Source organism: Cydia pomonella, chromosome 20, assembly GCF_033807575.1.
Source record: "Cydia pomonella isolate Wapato2018A chromosome 20, ilCydPomo1, whole genome shotgun sequence".
Classification (NCBI taxonomy): Eukaryota; Metazoa; Arthropoda; class Insecta; order Lepidoptera; family Tortricidae; genus Cydia; species Cydia pomonella.
Window position 1 is genome coordinate 10445479 of NC_084722.1, and position 16835 is coordinate 10462313.

General features: G+C 34.5%; 2 protein-coding genes across 3 annotated transcripts in view; one reads left to right on the forward strand and one right to left on the reverse strand.

Moving 5' to 3' along the window:
• Window positions 1-16835, forward strand: part of LOC133529348 (rabankyrin-5) — a 69411-nt gene that overhangs the window by 6459 nt on the left and 46117 nt on the right. The gene's annotated exons all lie outside the window — the stretch shown is intronic.
• On the reverse strand, window positions 311-12170 carry LOC133529353 (uncharacterized). Its single transcript, XM_061867057.1, has 3 exons — window positions 9169-12170; window positions 5046-5231; window positions 311-3006 (listed from the first exon to the last, which is right to left on the reverse strand). Exons 1-3 carry the CDS (start codon window positions 9212-9214, stop codon window positions 2735-2737), a joined length of 504 nt encoding a protein of 167 aa, XP_061723041.1. The 5' UTR covers window positions 9215-12170; the 3' UTR covers window positions 311-2734.

A 16835-nucleotide genomic window follows, 5' to 3' on the forward strand; every position in this document is an offset into this window, starting at 1 on the left:
TCAGTGTGACTAGGGGCAATCGCCGATCAGTTTATAATAAATAAATAAATTGTTCTCTAACAAGCCAAGATACCATCAAACCTTGCTACTAACACGGAAGAAAACGAATGTTTTTAGGGGTGTGCTAAAGTAAAAGTAATAAATCGCGTGAACAATAGCAAAAATGTGGATTAATAAGTGGCTGAGCTCGAGTTGAAATATTATACTATATTGTTTGTTCAATACACAAGCAGCTGAAAGCTGATGCGTGCACTGCACTTGTTTTTTTTAACAATTAATGTTTATTTAGATAACTTTAGGTGTTTGTCAAGTCTGTTTTTGAAACTATCCACTAAGGGTGCATTTATCACTGCTACTGGTAATTTATTCCACTCGCGCACGACGCGGTTTGATAGAAAGTGCATCCTAGGACTGCTTGTGAACGCGAGTAATCTGTGTCCTCTTAGATGCCGTGGCCTCTTAAACGATGATTCTTGCTCACAACAAACAAGTCCTTTAGTTCAGGTAAGTCGTCATAATCAATGAATCATGTACTTAATATATTTTTATATCCTACAAAATGAAAAATAAACACTTTTGTTTATGCTTTTAATGTTATTCATATTACAACACTAGCCTTTGGTATATTTTTAAAAATTATCAGTTAGTATTAAATGCGATAGTAGGAATGTCACATGACCAATCCTCATATACAGGCAGTACCTAAAATAACAAATAATTATACCTAGAGCTTAATTTTATTATTAGTGTTTCACTTCATGACTCTTGACAATGACTATAGCTAATACAAAGGCGTAGATATGTTACACTCGCATGATAAATTATCATGCGAGTCACGCAAGTACCCAAACCCTACAACCCTATTTACATAATTTTAAGTAATTATCTAGATTTGCAGGAAGTCAAGGACTTAAAGCCCATTATATTCATGCATAGTGTACAATAATACTTCTACTCTGAACACCAAGGGTTTAAAATAATTACACTAGTATCAGTAGTATCAAACATTTACCGCGTTATCGCATAAATCTTACACTGTTTACGACTTAAGTATAATTGTATTTACTTTACCAATACCTTCTCGATTATATTTTTACATAAATACGCCTGAATCAGATAATAACTTTTCATACTCATTCCTGCTAATTATGGCAGTATAAAACTTATCGTTAACATTTTTTGTTTGTCATTCATATGTATTTACAGTACATATGGTGCTACTTTACTGCACTAGTGCGTTAATTAGCATATTACGTTACTGTGTCAAACGTTTAAAGGGCCATATGTACTGTAAAACGTTGTACGATACATGTGCGAATAGGTAATTCGCAACTCGTGTCGATTTAAAACACTCCCTTTGGTCGTGTTTTAATCTAGCGCCACTCGTTTTGAATTTCCTATTTTTCGCACTTGTATCGTAATGTACTATTATAGTACATATGCACATAGGCGCTACTATTCCGCAATAGTGCGTAAATTAGCACATTATGCAACTATGTCGAAAATTTAAAGCGTCATATGTACTGTAAAACGTTGTACGATACATGTATATCCGCCTCAATTGTTGTTTACTCTGAGAGTACGTCTGAATGTCTGTCAAGATAGACCAGTTTGATTCAAACACTCCCGTCGGTTATGTTTTAATTTATCGCCACTCGTTACGAATTTCCTATTCTTCGCACTTGTATCGTAAAATAACTATTTGTGCACATGGGGCTACTTTTCCGCACTAGTGCGACAATTAGCACTTTTAAGTACCTATGTCGAAAATGGCCATATGTGCTGTAAAACATTGTACAATGCACGTGCGAATAAGTAATTTACAACTCGACTCGATCTAAAACGCGACCGAAAGGAGATGAAAGGAAGAGAGAGTAATTTATAGCCACTCGTTGCTTTTTTCCTACTTTTACATGCTACACTTGCTAACATAATTAAAAAATAAGGCATACGGCTAAACAAAAATAATATTCAACACACTTACAACCGAGGTAAGAATAGCATGACATTTAATTAGTTTAGTGCTTTGCCATATAGAGCTCGTTTACGCCTCGGTATTTAACTTTTAAAGTCGGGACCTTGTATTTTTAGATCCGTGTGCGTAATCTTCCTATATTCTATTATTTATTATATTATAAAAAGTTTAAAAGCACATTAATGTATATAATAGTTCTTTGAACGACTATATTTTTATTTACGACATTAAAACTACTGGCACCTTATCCTTACCCGTATTTAATACAGTTTTACAATATTAAATGCTTTTAATATGTTTTTTTTATTTTATCAATACTCCTGTCTCCTGAAAATAGTTTATAATTATAATCATACACTACAATTTATCTAGATTTTTGACATTTTGAGTTAGTATTGATAACGTAGGTAGTAGTTAGTAACTTGGTAGACGTGGAGAATGGAGATCAAGGCGAGACTTTTGCCCAGCAGTGGGACACCAGAACCGGAATGGGCTAGGGAATAAAATAGTAACATGGAAACGCACCTCCTCGTTCATGTGTCCACAACTTTGATACTGACATATTCGATAACGTCTGCGTATCTTACTAGCGAATATGCCAATGTGAAGCTCGTGGTAAGTAAGGCTATTCAACTAAATTGTAAGTAACTATGTTGTTCCCTAAGCAAATTGAGTTGCTCCACTATCTACTGTATCCATCTAATTCTAACCTAAATATTGTGCTCTAATTAGAAAATAAATAAAATGATAAACACAATTTTAAGTACTTGGACTAAATAGGATCATTGTTCCTAATGTTATCAGTAAGGTAGCGGGTAATATAGATATCTTCCGGCTACTGTTACACAGGTCTCCCCTGCAGTAACACAGCACTGTTTTAGTGAGCTTGTGCTCGTTACTGGGGTCGTCAATACAACCCTCTTCATACACTTCGTAGATTTTGTTGACTGGCCTCCAGTGCCTGCCGACCTTTTCTTGCATGCCCTCTGTGGTTTGAGGCGCGCAGCCGCGTCTGACGCTTCTGGATGAAACTGAAAAACAAAGTTTTATTTCAGACCATTTGTGATCCATATTTTGTTTCCAGCATTCTTTTGAGGCTAAGTTAGAAATTGTAATTACCTAAAAATAAGTAAATTTTGAACAATTTGAATAAATTTCATGATACATACTTAAACTGCTTAATTGAAGGTTGCTGATTACCTCTATACATATAATATATGATATGCGACAGACTAGGAATACTGTCCATTTCAATATATTTTTCCTACTAATAAATTTTAAATCATGCATACAATTTGTCTCTTATGTGCAAACTTTTCTCTTATCTTAAGGAAATAAGGCTTCATTTATAAAAATAGGTACATTTTATTTACTATGTACAAATACTTTGCAATTTGCTGTGCGGAAATTTGTTGCGGTTTGGGGTTTTTTGGTTTAATCATAAACCTGTTCATGAGTTTGCGTTAGGTTTGTATTCCTACCTATAGGTAAGGTAATTTTAATACGGATATATGCGCAGAGAAGAAAACTTTATTAAAAGGTAGAAGGACGTGAGTTAAGGTTTTGGCTATACTTGCGGCTAGTGTCTATAACGACATTGTAATTGTGACCCATGTTTTTCGGATTCGAACAACGAGGGATTTTTCTCGCTTAACAGATATCTATGCTATGGACGATGTACATAGTCAGGTCATAAGTTCTGTCACAAAGGTTTTGACTGATAAAATGTAATACAAAGCTTTTAATAATAAAATATAGCCATAATTTTAAAGCTTGTTTTATACTTATTAAAACGTAATATAATTTGTTCTAAATTTAGGGTAATTTATTTACTTTATGGTCGTTACACACGAATACGCAGCTGTATTGTGAAAAATTATACTTTACAAAAAGGAGTAAAAATCAGTGTTACATTAATAAAATAGGTAGTTACATGGTAATTACAATTGTTTATTTGTATGAAACTACTTTATTTGTCCTACACGTCTGTACCAGCATTTAGTTCTCGGGCAAGTCTTTACTTTAGATTAAAAAAACTAAGGTTACTTTTCAGTAACACGCTTAGATTTACTACCATACAACAAGTAGATTTGGTAAAACATGTACAGTAGCAATAAGGTCAGTCCGATTCATATAAAAAATATATCAAAATAAAGCAAGATTCAAGTATTTTAAAGAGAAAAATAAATTGTGTTCAAAATCACCTTAAACAAGTAGCGTATTTTTTATGAATTTTTCCGAATATTACATAGAATTATGCAAAATGCGGCAGAAAATTACGTTAACTTATTAATCATTAAATAAGCTTTTAAACGATATGCATAAATAAGGGATCTGTATTCATAACTTTTTAATCAATAAAACCTTTGTGCCGGAACTTATGACCTGACTAAGTAATTAACCCCTTTCCCGTCTTGCCAAAAATTGTATAAAAATTATGCTTTCCTTTAAGTGATAATGCTGCAGTTGCGGTGGAAACGTTCGTAACATTGACTTATTTTGAGATGTCTCGTCTACTTGGTTTTACGCTTTAGTTAGATAGAAAGCGTCACTTTTAAGCTAATCCTTGCTTACGCAACATAGACCAGAAAGCAGACATTTTGACCCCTCTTTTAGCAATTTTCCTCATCCAGAATTGTCAGAACAATAAGCATTAAAAAAGCTTTAGGTCATATGGGTATTTTGTGCGAGTTAAAGCGTTAAAACGATCGGGCCCGATGACCTACGTGGTCATCCACTTGACGCATATTGACGTCCCTGTAGTTGAAATTTTCGCACGTCGGCATTACTTGAAACATCTTACTTGGTTTTACCTACTGCTACGTGGAACTTAATTGACCTATGGCTATTTAGCGACATTATTAATAATATATCCTTACGATCTGACCCTATGTCCTGTGTGGTCACCCGCTTGACGACACACGGTTGACTCCGAGCACTCCGTGGCACGAAGGACTGACGTCATTGTCGTTGCACTGTTTGCAACGTGGACGTGCTTTTGCGTCTCGTCTCTTTGTTTTGCGGAGCAAACTGTGTAGTTGAGTGTATTGATATCAATAAATATCCTTACGATCTGGCCCGATGTCTTGCGTAGTCACCCGCTTGACGCACATGGTCGACTCCGGGCAATCTATGGCATTGACGTCGCTGCCGTTGAAGTGGTCGCACGTCTGTGTGGCTTGAAATGTCTTGGATGCCTTGTTGTACGCTGTGGTGTGCTCTACCTCGCAGCTGTAGCAGCGGATCCCAGAAGACACTGTAAAATAACGTATTTTATAGAACTTGGCAGTAATAGCCGAGGGGCTACTGCATAAATCAAAATCCGTATATCGTCTTTTTGCCTCTTTATCGTGCTCTTGCGTATTTGAGTGATAAGTAGATAGATTAATTAATTAACTGTGTGGTCTAAGAATAAGTAATAATTTTCACGTGAAGGTACAGTCGCTATATATATCGGAGCGACCAAGACGTATACAAATATTTGAACACGTCTCTATTATCCAAGCGTGTTCAGATATTTTTGAGCACCTAGGTTGTTCCGATGTATCTAATGGCGACTGTACATACGTACGGAGTTCTGATGTAATTAATACTGTGAGGAGATGACAGTCCTCGCGTGCAATATGGTATGAACATGAACGGACTGTACTTCAATGATATTTGGGACAGCTGTGAGCATCTGCATTCGTTACAAGCTGCGACTTTAATACAATAGAGAAATGTCTGCAAGTGCAACCTATTTTAGGGAAAAAAACAATATTACTGAGAAACCGAGCTCTAGGGTTGTACAATGTACAGTGTCAGTGTACATATATTTATTGTATGTAACATGTTGAAGGTACTCAAATAGAAAATATTCAGGAATCGTAAGACGGGTTTAAATATACAAGCGCAGAATCAACGAGCGCTACCACATCCTCAACGTTGGTTTCGTGTAATTTCGCATTTTAAAGGCCGTCATCGAGTGCTTAATGCGAAGATTGCGAAGTAATCGAGAGTTCTAAATCGGTTCTGAAGTATGCGCATTTTGGCATGCGCAACATTTTATTGCGTACTTGGGGTGACTGACCTTACCCTTATTAATTACGATGCAGCCAAAAGTATTTTGTGTCTTAAGTTAAAGACGTCGTATCTACATCTAACTCTTGCCATAAGAATGGCACGAAATTTGTTCAATATAAATTATAGCCTTTCGGGGGTCGGCGTCTAAATCTAGTTAGTCTGCATTTGTTGATTATGTTGATGTATGTATCTATATATCAATGTGACGCTTAATTAGAAACTGTTTTAGAGGCGTACGTAAATTCTCTGTTCTCGTTCGTCGTAGCGCTCAGTCAAAAAACTTTACTAATTTTGTTATTATTCTTTGTCATCACATTACAAATATCACACAATGAAACTTTTGAATCACCTTGGCAAAGTTCTGAATAATTGTGTCGCATCTGCATACAATACACTTTTATTGTTTCAAAATTGCTAGATTTAACCTCACAATGGCGTAAGACGTAGGTACCTAATGTGTAATTTGCTCTTATTATTTTTTACATTGAATGATTGAATTCATGATTTTTCTACGCTGATTATGACTATGCTATGATTAGTTTTTCCACATAGTAGTTTTGTAAAAAGTACAAGAAAACTGAACGACTGTTATAGAATAAAAAGTATTAAGTATTAACATTGAAGAAGAATATTTAACTACCCGACTATCTATTGTACCTATGTATGTTTAATCCTTTGTCTGGGCCTACAGCCTACAACGTGTGACGGACTACACAGACGTCATTAAATTCGTCTCAGTTGTAGGAGTGACATTATTGGCTATATTAAAATATCTCTCGAAGCCTAACAGCAGACCAGTTCTACATTTATTTAATTTGACTTGTTAACAGTGACTGTTCACGGATTTAAATTTTTGTTTAAACTCAAATTGTTTTATCATTGATAAAAAATTGGGTTACAAAGGGAATGTTCGAGCTAACAAAGAAGCCTTACGGGTTAAAATGGGTCAATAAGTGCATCGCGGAAGGTATTCCGATAGTTAACTGTTTCAGAGCCTTCTCAGTTTCATCACAAATTAACATCGAAAGGTTAATTTGTTTGCTAACGAAACAAAGGGTTTCTACTTATCACTAATTTCGTTTATATTGTACATTTTGGTTTGTTGGTTTGTACCTGTTACTATTTATTCTGAAAAGCAGAACTAATACTTATTTAAGTATATATTTTCGTAATATTTATCTTTATGCAATAATAAATATTTTATTATAAGTAGTTGATACGCAAAAAATCTAAGCCAAAACTTGAGTATATTTGGATAAGGAGTATATTTTGACAATTAACGCCGGAAGTAATTATAACTGGAACAATCCATACTAACTACAATAATACAGTCAGTACCGTCATATGTATCTTACGAACAGGGAAATTTGGGAACTGTCACAAATAAGAAATGAAGCATTTATCATAATAATTTAGATAAACATTATATCATATATTTATGACAAAAGTTATAGAAGTTATCACTAGCGTATTGCCGCCACACCCGAAAGATTTGATAGCCATAATAAATAAATTAAAAGAACCGACTTTATAAAACAATTTGAAAATCATCCGATTAAGTCCCAATTAGTCGGTTCAAGAACTTGTACATGTAATATTCCGTGTATTTCTAATTATAGAGTATAATGAATTTAGTCGATTAACCAAATAAATACCGCAATGTAACTAAAGTTGCATGTGAAGTTCTTGAACACATAAATGGGGCTTTACAAATGCACGTGTAGGCACTAAATTAAAATTACTCAAATTACTCTGAGTGGTGGGTGTGCCTATCATGTTTTAAGAGTTTCCTCATTATCTCCAGGATTCTATCCTAAGATTCTGACAGTGGCAGTTATTGCTAAGTATCCTTTCAAACAAAATAAGAAGTTTCCAATTCCGTCCAGCGGTCTTCGAGAAATCCAAAATTGATAATCCATAATCATTGCCCAACCCATTGGGAAACAGGCAAGTCAAAAACGAAAAAAAAAAAAATATAACGTTTTCCTTTTAATATGCTTCCCCTATTCATCAACATCCTGTCTTTTAATTACGTCACTGCTGGACACATTCCTCCTTTTCTTTGCCGAGATATTTGTTATATAGTTTCTGTTTCCATGGTAGCTTAACGGACTTTGGGGACTTGACATACATATCTTAGAATTTATTCGCAAATGTATGCAAATTAAATGATGTTTTTCGTTACTGAAAAGCAACTGATAAAAACTTATTTACGAACCCGCTACGTCCTAAAACCGCACATACCACTTACCCCTCACTAGCGGTGTTTCCCGTTTGATATTATTATTGTATGTATAAAGCAAACTAAATTCCATATCCGCTTACATTCATATCATTCAACACACATCTGCTCATAACCCGTAGTTTGTCTGGGTCACCGTTCAATCTAATCAAAATCCGCATATTTATATCCCATTTAGGACTCATGGAATCCGCTTTGAATTTAAATGTATTTTTTCGAACGGATCAGCCTTGATTAACGCCTACACTGACAATGTTTAATGGCGGCCACATGTGTCGTATTGGAATCGTCTGATAATGATAAGTTGATAAAACTGTACAATTTAATAGTTTGCCATACGCGCTGAGCATATTTTTATGCGAGTATAAAAGAACCGCAGAACCCACTTTGTGAACCTTTTGGCTAATTGCATTAAGGTTTAAAGTTCTCAGTTACTTAAGACTATGTTAATACAATGGAAGCATATGGGGCATTCCTGCATTTTATTAAAATAAAAATATGTTTGTCAATTATTTATTATAGGTATCTAAAGTTCACGTGAGGCTTTTTTACAACCCTTTGTGGCGCCAACGATTACGACAACGATTCAGACTAGAAACTTATGCTTCAAATAATTTTCAGTAGCCAATTTTTTTTTTTATTAGTCCCTTGGTAATGCGTACAGCGATACCAAATACTTAGAATTTAAAAGTAAATATAGAGATAAAATAATAGAGTTTTTATCAACTAAAACAAGTTCAGCCAGTTTGTTTGCGGTCATTGATAACAAAGTAAAATAAGCACATTATGTTTGTTTTGAATACATATTCCCTCGATTTAGCACATAACATATTATTTGTTGATTAAAAATACTAAGAATTTTATGTTTCAAAACAACGACAACACTTACTTCTTAAAGACCATAGAAACGTTATCACAAATAGTGTCAGCTCCATGATAAAAATAAATCACACCGCATCCAGACACTTGTTGTTCTCATATGTTATCTTAAAAAAAACACATTTGTTATACACCGACTGCACACTGGCGCTCCTGCCACGCATGTGGCCGGCGCTACAGCCGGCTGAAATTGGCACCTCCACATTCAAATGAATCACAGGAAATTCGCGCAGTAGCGAAACAGGACATGTCTGATCGACGTTAAAGATATCTACACATCTTTCGCCTTATTACAATGGAATAGAGTGCAAAAGTGTAAACATATTTGACGTTGTCGACTGTCGAAATATCGTCGAATAAGGCTCTTACTGCGCGCTGTGAATCAGCCGATCGATGTGGCGCCGGCCTGAGACTGCTCACTTTTGCCGAATGGTTTTTACTAGTGGATTATTTTCTGTGGCGTCCTTGCTTTGTTTTTATTTTTATCTGATAACGCGCTCACCTGAAGAATGCAAGGGCTTTTGGCAATTTTACAAATATAAATAAATAACAAAGGAAACACAGCTTCGTACATGATCCGGAAGGTCGTTTGGCAATTTTATTTACAAATATTTGTCAAACTTAAAATAGCATTTTTTAATTTGATAATGGTATCATTTGACAAATGCGGTGGCTATTGGCGGTTTTAAAACAAATTAAATCTTATTTCTTGCAGCTTCGTCCGAGATTTAGAAGGTCGTTCGTTCACTTTGTCCTCTGCCCAATACTTTACCAACAGGTAGATTATTTTCGGTCGCGCTATTTTTATTTTTAGTCGTGATAATGCAATGTTTAGGTACCCGGGGCGGGTCTGATGGTGGTCAGTGGTCTAACGAACTCTAGAATCTTCCCCATGTAGATTTCCGAAAGAATAGTACAGCCGGTTATCCAATCAAAGCTCGAATCAAATATAATATTTGTGGCTCATATATTAATGAGACCAGTATTAAACTTAACCATCTGTCAGATGTTAGTGGTTAGCTACTAGAATTTTTACAATAAATAACTCAGATACACCGCACTTGGTTTAAGATCGTAAGGTCGTTCACTTTGCTCGCCATCTGCTAACGTCACGTTTTCTCGCAGTGACCTTAACATTAACTAGTTAATTTCATCAGGTATGCCCTTGTTAATTATATTATTTCTCGGCCCGTTTACGTTATTTAAGTAGGTACAGTCGCCATCAGAAATATTGGAGCGGGTGAGTTGCTCTCAAATATGTGAACATGGACTATAATGCCGAGTTCAGATGTTTGTGAGCACCCTAGCCGCTACGAAATATCTGATGGCGTCTTTTACTAAATAAACAAGGTTAGCTAATAATGTTAGGTTGAATGGGTGCAGGTTCATCGATCACGTTTGTTTGTTGTGGTTTCGAAGCACCTCACCTGTTTTATTTTGTAAACGAAGTATTCGCGGAAACATGGATTTAAACACAAAAACCAACACCCAACACTCGCTAACCTAGGAATTTGGAATTGGCAAGTCTGTAAACTAATATGTCAAAACTTTAGATTTTGTGTGTCAGGAGTCAGGTTTTACACAAAACACCGAGGACTGATAGAGCAGTCCAAAAGCCATAATACTTGTATAAATTGAATCATATGAATATATGTGATATATTTAGCGGTTTTCCAAGTTTCAGTCATTCATAGTTATATATCTCATTGAGAACATAAGGTGGTATTAAAACTTAGCAGCAAAGCTGGTTACTTAATTGATTGGCATTTTATGGTTAAACTTTCATTTTATAACCATTACTTATGTTTGTGTTCTCAAAGCAGCGACGATTACAATATAAGTCTGGACAATAAGAACACAATAGGTAATGCATTTAGCTTATTTTATATTAATTGTCGATAAATTAATATTTTTAATTGTTGCGAATTATTAATAATATATTCGCTTGAACCGACGAGGTTACTGTTACGGTTGTGAAACATATCAGATAGTGGCATATGTCATATCCTTTGTCTGACACAAACGATAATATACATATTTAAAAACATTGCTGACTCAACTAAGATGTGCAGGAAATGACAGCTTGGGTATCGAATTACATTGAGAAATAAATAATTGCAATAGTAGTTTAGGGCTTGTACCGAAAACAAAATAAGCGGCTGTAATTTTGTTTAAGGCGAGATTACTACTGCTTTCTTACCGCAGTAAAAAGCCTTATTATATTATATATTCTAATATGAATAATTTGGGGTTTTACGCTATGCGACGTTACACCGGTGAAAAGAAAAGATCACAAAAATTGGTATTTTCCAAATCGCGAGCAAATTGGCAATATCCTGCATGCTAGAAAAAAAATACTTAATATTACCTCGATGTTTCGTGCATTAAAAAAAAAGTGTAATAATCATTAAAAGCTTTTTATTAGCTATTCTAAAAAATATAGTTTATTATCATCAGTTTTTATTTCACTTGAAGTTTACAGTTTTTCCGGTACACCCCTTATGTGGTGATCTTTTCCCATGTTTCTATTGCATGAATTTTCCTTATACATTTTCCCCTCTGTAGAGCGAATTGATTTTTCTAAAGGTGTGTATATTATTAAATATTAATATATCTATGGACCTATGGTATTATATATATTATATTTTTTCACCTACTTCCAAAACGGATGATCTAAATTTATCTTTTAGTGCGAGTTACGCGGTATTTTTGTCAGTAGGTACTTAACCCATATTCATAATTATTTGCGTATTCAATTTACTTTAAAACTACGTTTACTTTTAAGTTGGTTTTCAATTACAGTTTCCTACAGTTCAGATTTCTGAATTTATATCAGTAAGCGACTTAGTTTAAGAGGGAGGTATACCACGTGATTTGCCATACAAAAAGAGAAAACGTTTTTCGACTTCTAATTATTTTCTATTATCCATGATTTTTAAGTATGTTATTGACACAATGGCTAGGTGGCTATAGTAGGTTTATAGGTCTTCCTTTTTTTCAAAATATGCAAAAAAATAAAATACCATTTTTTTTTTTTATAAATAGCGAAACTTACAAACCTAGAATATAACATACCTACTGAAGCGATCGACATCAAAATCAAAGTGATTTGTTAAGATGTAGTTAGTGTAAAAGTTTTCTCATCGAAGTAATACCGTTATGTCGCTAGGATCGCAAAGCTATACTTCCCTCTTAAGCCCTGCTTGTATTGATTTCAAATACTTAGTTTCATATATAGGTTTTCCTTTCGGGCTAAACCACTGCAAGCTAAATAACACAATAAAGTTGCGGCGAGGCATATATGGATTCCCGGCGGCCTAGGCTTAATGTATTCAGACCCAGATAACTAAACAGTTTAGGCGTCTTCTATATGACGTAAATGTAACGGTTTTTTTCGCGAAAATTTTGCATAATTTAGATTGGTGACAGTATTAAGAATATAAATAAAATTGTGTGGTTGCATAAAATCTATGGCACTTTGATATTGAGGTGGAAATGGTTTAAAAAAAATATTATCTCCTTAACTTTGTCATTTAATCGCGTTATTTTTATCAATGAAACTTAAAGTGATGTTTAATTTATTAACAAACGTCGAAAGACAAACGAAGATCTTTTAGGCTCATAATTCTACTACCACTTTAGCCAAAAATACCATAGCTGGTATAATTGTCTTGCCTTAATCACCACTCCGTCCATAGCAATTAACATTAATGTATAGAGCTGTATTTACCACCCATTGTATATTTATTCTTCTTTTAATTATAAGACACACACCCATTTTACGTAAATGGTGTTCAGCGAACGTTGACTTTTACGAACTATTGTCCTATTAAAGGAAAGCGGTGTCGGACGGGGTGTGTCGCTAACATGTCGTAAATAAGCAACGTCGGTGTTACAAAGTTATTCGTGCTTTGTAAACTTGTGTGTAGTCAAAGGTAAGTTATGCTGTAGGTGACAGAAGACCGCTTAGGTTAAGTCTCTTCTGTAGATGCAGTTATGAGTAGAAGTGGGTCGAATTTCTTTTCGTTGTCTTGTTTTGGACCACTCTGACATGCTTGTATTTATATTTTTTATCAAATAAATAAAAAAAAGACAAGTGCTATTGCATGTCTTTTTAGCTTTCAATTAAATTTACCATGAGAATAACTAAAACACAAAATTTCATCTCATAAAAAAAGTTACACTTGGTTATATTTTTTGAGCACAAAAAATAAGATATCGAAAATAATTTGGAGCCAAGTAACTAAGTAGACATAACGCATTAATTGATCTGGACGTTATTTAGGTAGTTGTAAAGGCCCAATATGCATGGTTATATTTAATAATCACTTGTTAGCGATAAGCACTTCCTGTTATTTACCTGTATTGCTATGAGCTAGATAAAACCTTAATTAAGTACCCTATTATTTGTCATAAAAAAAAATCCTTGTTCGAGTATTATGTCTGTTTGAATTATAATTATCAGTGTTTTTTTGAATGCTAAAACACAAATATCATGGTTTATCAAGTAAAAATATCATATTTTTAGAAATAATAATTGGATTAATGGAACTAGAGTTAGACCAAGCTAAGTTGGCAGCAATTTTGCTAGCACAGATTGTGGAAGTGTTATTTTAAACGTCAAACTTCTATGGAATTATGTCGTTTATAATAACACTTTTACAGTCTGTACTGTCAAAATCGCTGCCAACTTAGCTTGGTCTAACTCTAGGTCTATTTCGTCGATCTCTATAACATAATATTAGCTCGTTGTGTAGTCTAGACTTAAATTTGTTCCATTAATAAATTTTGATGTATTTTCTGAAAGAATTTTACTGTACAGACTCAACTTGTATAAAATATAACTTGTAAAAAATTAAAGGATCGTTTATAGATAAACTAGTCACTCTCGTAACTCACTCGTGAGTTATAGCTTTTTTCACAATTCATAACTCCCGTGGAATTAATATAGGCCTTTGTCCTTCAGTACACCTGCATTATATAAGACCATTTTGTTTTCGATGTAGTCGACCGAAAGTTATGCATATGTAAGATTTTTGCTTGTTTTAACCTAAGGCATTCGTGGTTGATCATAATTTTCCAGACAATTCATGTAAAACAAACAACAATACGAATACTATAAACAGTAATAAAACTAAATCAAATAACAATAGCTATAACACTGAGAGTTAATCATTAAATAATTATTACTAAGAACAATTTTTACGACGAAGCCGAGACGGTTTATGTGTTTCGGGGTGGGTTTATTTATTTATTGTACTATTGTTGTATTGAAATATCTGTTGTATTTTGTTAATCAGGTTAATGGAACTAGCTCTATTTAGCTCGTCCGCCACTATAGAGTAATCAATTAACAGAATCGTAGCGTCTAGACTTGGGCATTACGGAGTTGAGTTATGATAACAGCGAACTAAACACGTCAGCTGGTATTTGGGAATGTTGCAAACAATAGCGTGTTAAATGTTTGTAACTCTTCAGGTAGCTTACGTTATGTTGGAATGAACATATTCTTTTAATTAATTAAGCTTACATCTCATTTTAAATTGACTTCATCGAACGTTTAGCGACATCTTGCCACGCTAAGGCATAATTAATATATAAGGCACTGAGACCTCACGGCTGGTACGGATTTTCTGAAAAATATGGGTGTTTGTTGCTCCAAAGTCCATACTACACTAGGAAGTATATGCTGGCATGAATAACGAAAGATTTCCTGTTTAGTACCCTACAGTTCACCATGTTATGCGCTTGTTTCAAATGACCCTCGTTTTTAATTAACTAAGATCAAATCATGAAATCGGCTACTACAGATAATAACAGAGAGTCAATAGTAATTTGGCGTAGAATGTTTTTCTAGATCCTTCGATGGTTAATCCAGATGGTTGGGAACATCCTTACCCATGCCGGCGGTGTAACAGACGTTTTTAGCTTCCGTTATGCTAGCAATCACATTGCTCAGAAATCACAAACCGCCGCTCGCGAACCGCATGCGGGTTTTTGGGGATATAAGCCTCTTTAAGTCACCTAAAATATCACTTAGGAGTTCTTCAAACTGACGACATCTACTGCCGATGGCTCTTCTTCTCAAAAAATTGCAGACCCCTGACATAGTTGAAAGGGCATCAGGCCTTTAGGAGTTTGCCTATGAGACTATCAAATAATTAAAGATCCAGCGTTGTTACAGCCGATTTAACATTATACAATTTTCTTGCTCATCCATAGACCTAACCTAACCTCACCTGATATTCTTGCATATTGAAAGCAATTTTAATTCAATTCTGGAACAGGGGTAAACAGAGGCCAACAGTCAATTGAATGCAAGAATTTCCGCTACACGTATCATTCAAAAGATGGATTCCGTGCGTGGTGAAGGTGTGCTCATTGTTGCTGCGATATTAACATAGGTATTACAACAGGAACTAATAAGAAAAATTCGCAAGAAAATATGTTGGGATAGGACGTAGAAAAATATTTGGTGCTTCTAACAGCAAATCTAGCATATCCTTCCACTCCAAATTCTACGAATAACGTTTTCAGTGCTGAGTCGCGGGCATTTCGATTTTTATTATTAGTATTTTCTGTATCCGTGCCCCACAGACATTCATGGTTTCTGTATATTTCGATAAATTTTGTCAAATCGGAAGAACCAATTTTCAACACTTTTTTGCTATTTTTTTTACTCGCACCGTTCATGTCCATTATTGAATGCAAATCTGCGACTGCAAATATGTACAATAATTGCAGCAATACGTAAATATTGTACAACAAAAAGGTCTAGACTTTTTAATACCTGTATGCCATTCTTTTTTTGCAATAATGTCATAAATATAAACAAAAGAGGTTAGCAATTATTTCCTGACAATAGTTGTAATCAATAATTGAATTCAATTTTGTGAATACTCGTATTGTCCATATGTAAACTCTTTGGTGCGAATCCTGAATACTATCATTGAAACACAATAATTGACGATTGTCGTACAAGAAACTTGTATTATCTAAATAGGCCTCAAGTCTTTTGTACAATAAGGGAGGTATGGATTCGAGTCTACACTTTTCATAGCTCCTCAAAAATTAAGTTAATAAGCGTTATAATATAAGCGCATAATAAGCGTTAAACACTGTAAAATTACAGATTAGGTTCGCCATTTTGTTTATTGTTTGATGTAAAGCCATGAAAGTCCCATTCAGCTTACAGCCACGATTCAAAAATGTGTAATACATTACGATACAAGTGCGAAATGTAGGAAATTCGCAACGAGTGGCAATAAACTAAAGCAAATCAATAAAAGTAAGTATTTTATAGTAATACTCATTTATAGCTTCAAAAAGTAAAGAAATGAGGATTCGAGTCGATGAAGTTACTAGAGAATGGATGAGATGGACCTTCTACAAGATTGCTAATTAAATTGTTTGTAGCCTATGTGTTGTGATCTAAAAAGCGATTTCTCAAAAACTCCGCTTTCTGAACCTACGGCACCTTAAATCTGAATACGCCTCATGAAAACTTACGTCTTGTTATTTTATATGAAACGCCGATTATTCACATGTTTTGCGTAAAAAATTGTATGTATTAGCGTATTTATATTATAATATGGATAACTTACCTTATAATAACACCTTGGCGCTTATTAGCAGCTCCATCGTCAGTCGATACCTGCTTGATATTTTGCAATCTCA

Bases quoted from the DNA above. Each gene is read 5' to 3' on its own strand.
- LOC133529353 (XM_061867057.1), bottom strand. From the start codon at position 9,214: ATGGAGCTGACACTATTTGTGATAACGTTTCTATGGTCTTTAAGAA. The intron at 5,232-9,168 runs GTAAGTGTTGTC...GTTATTTTACAG, and splicing joins GTTTCTATGGTCTTTAAGAA to TGTCTTCTGGGATCCGCTGC. The intron at 3,007-5,045 runs GTAAGGATATTT...TTTGTTTTTCAG, and splicing joins GCAAGACATCGGGCCAGATC to TTTCATCCAGAAGCGTCAGA.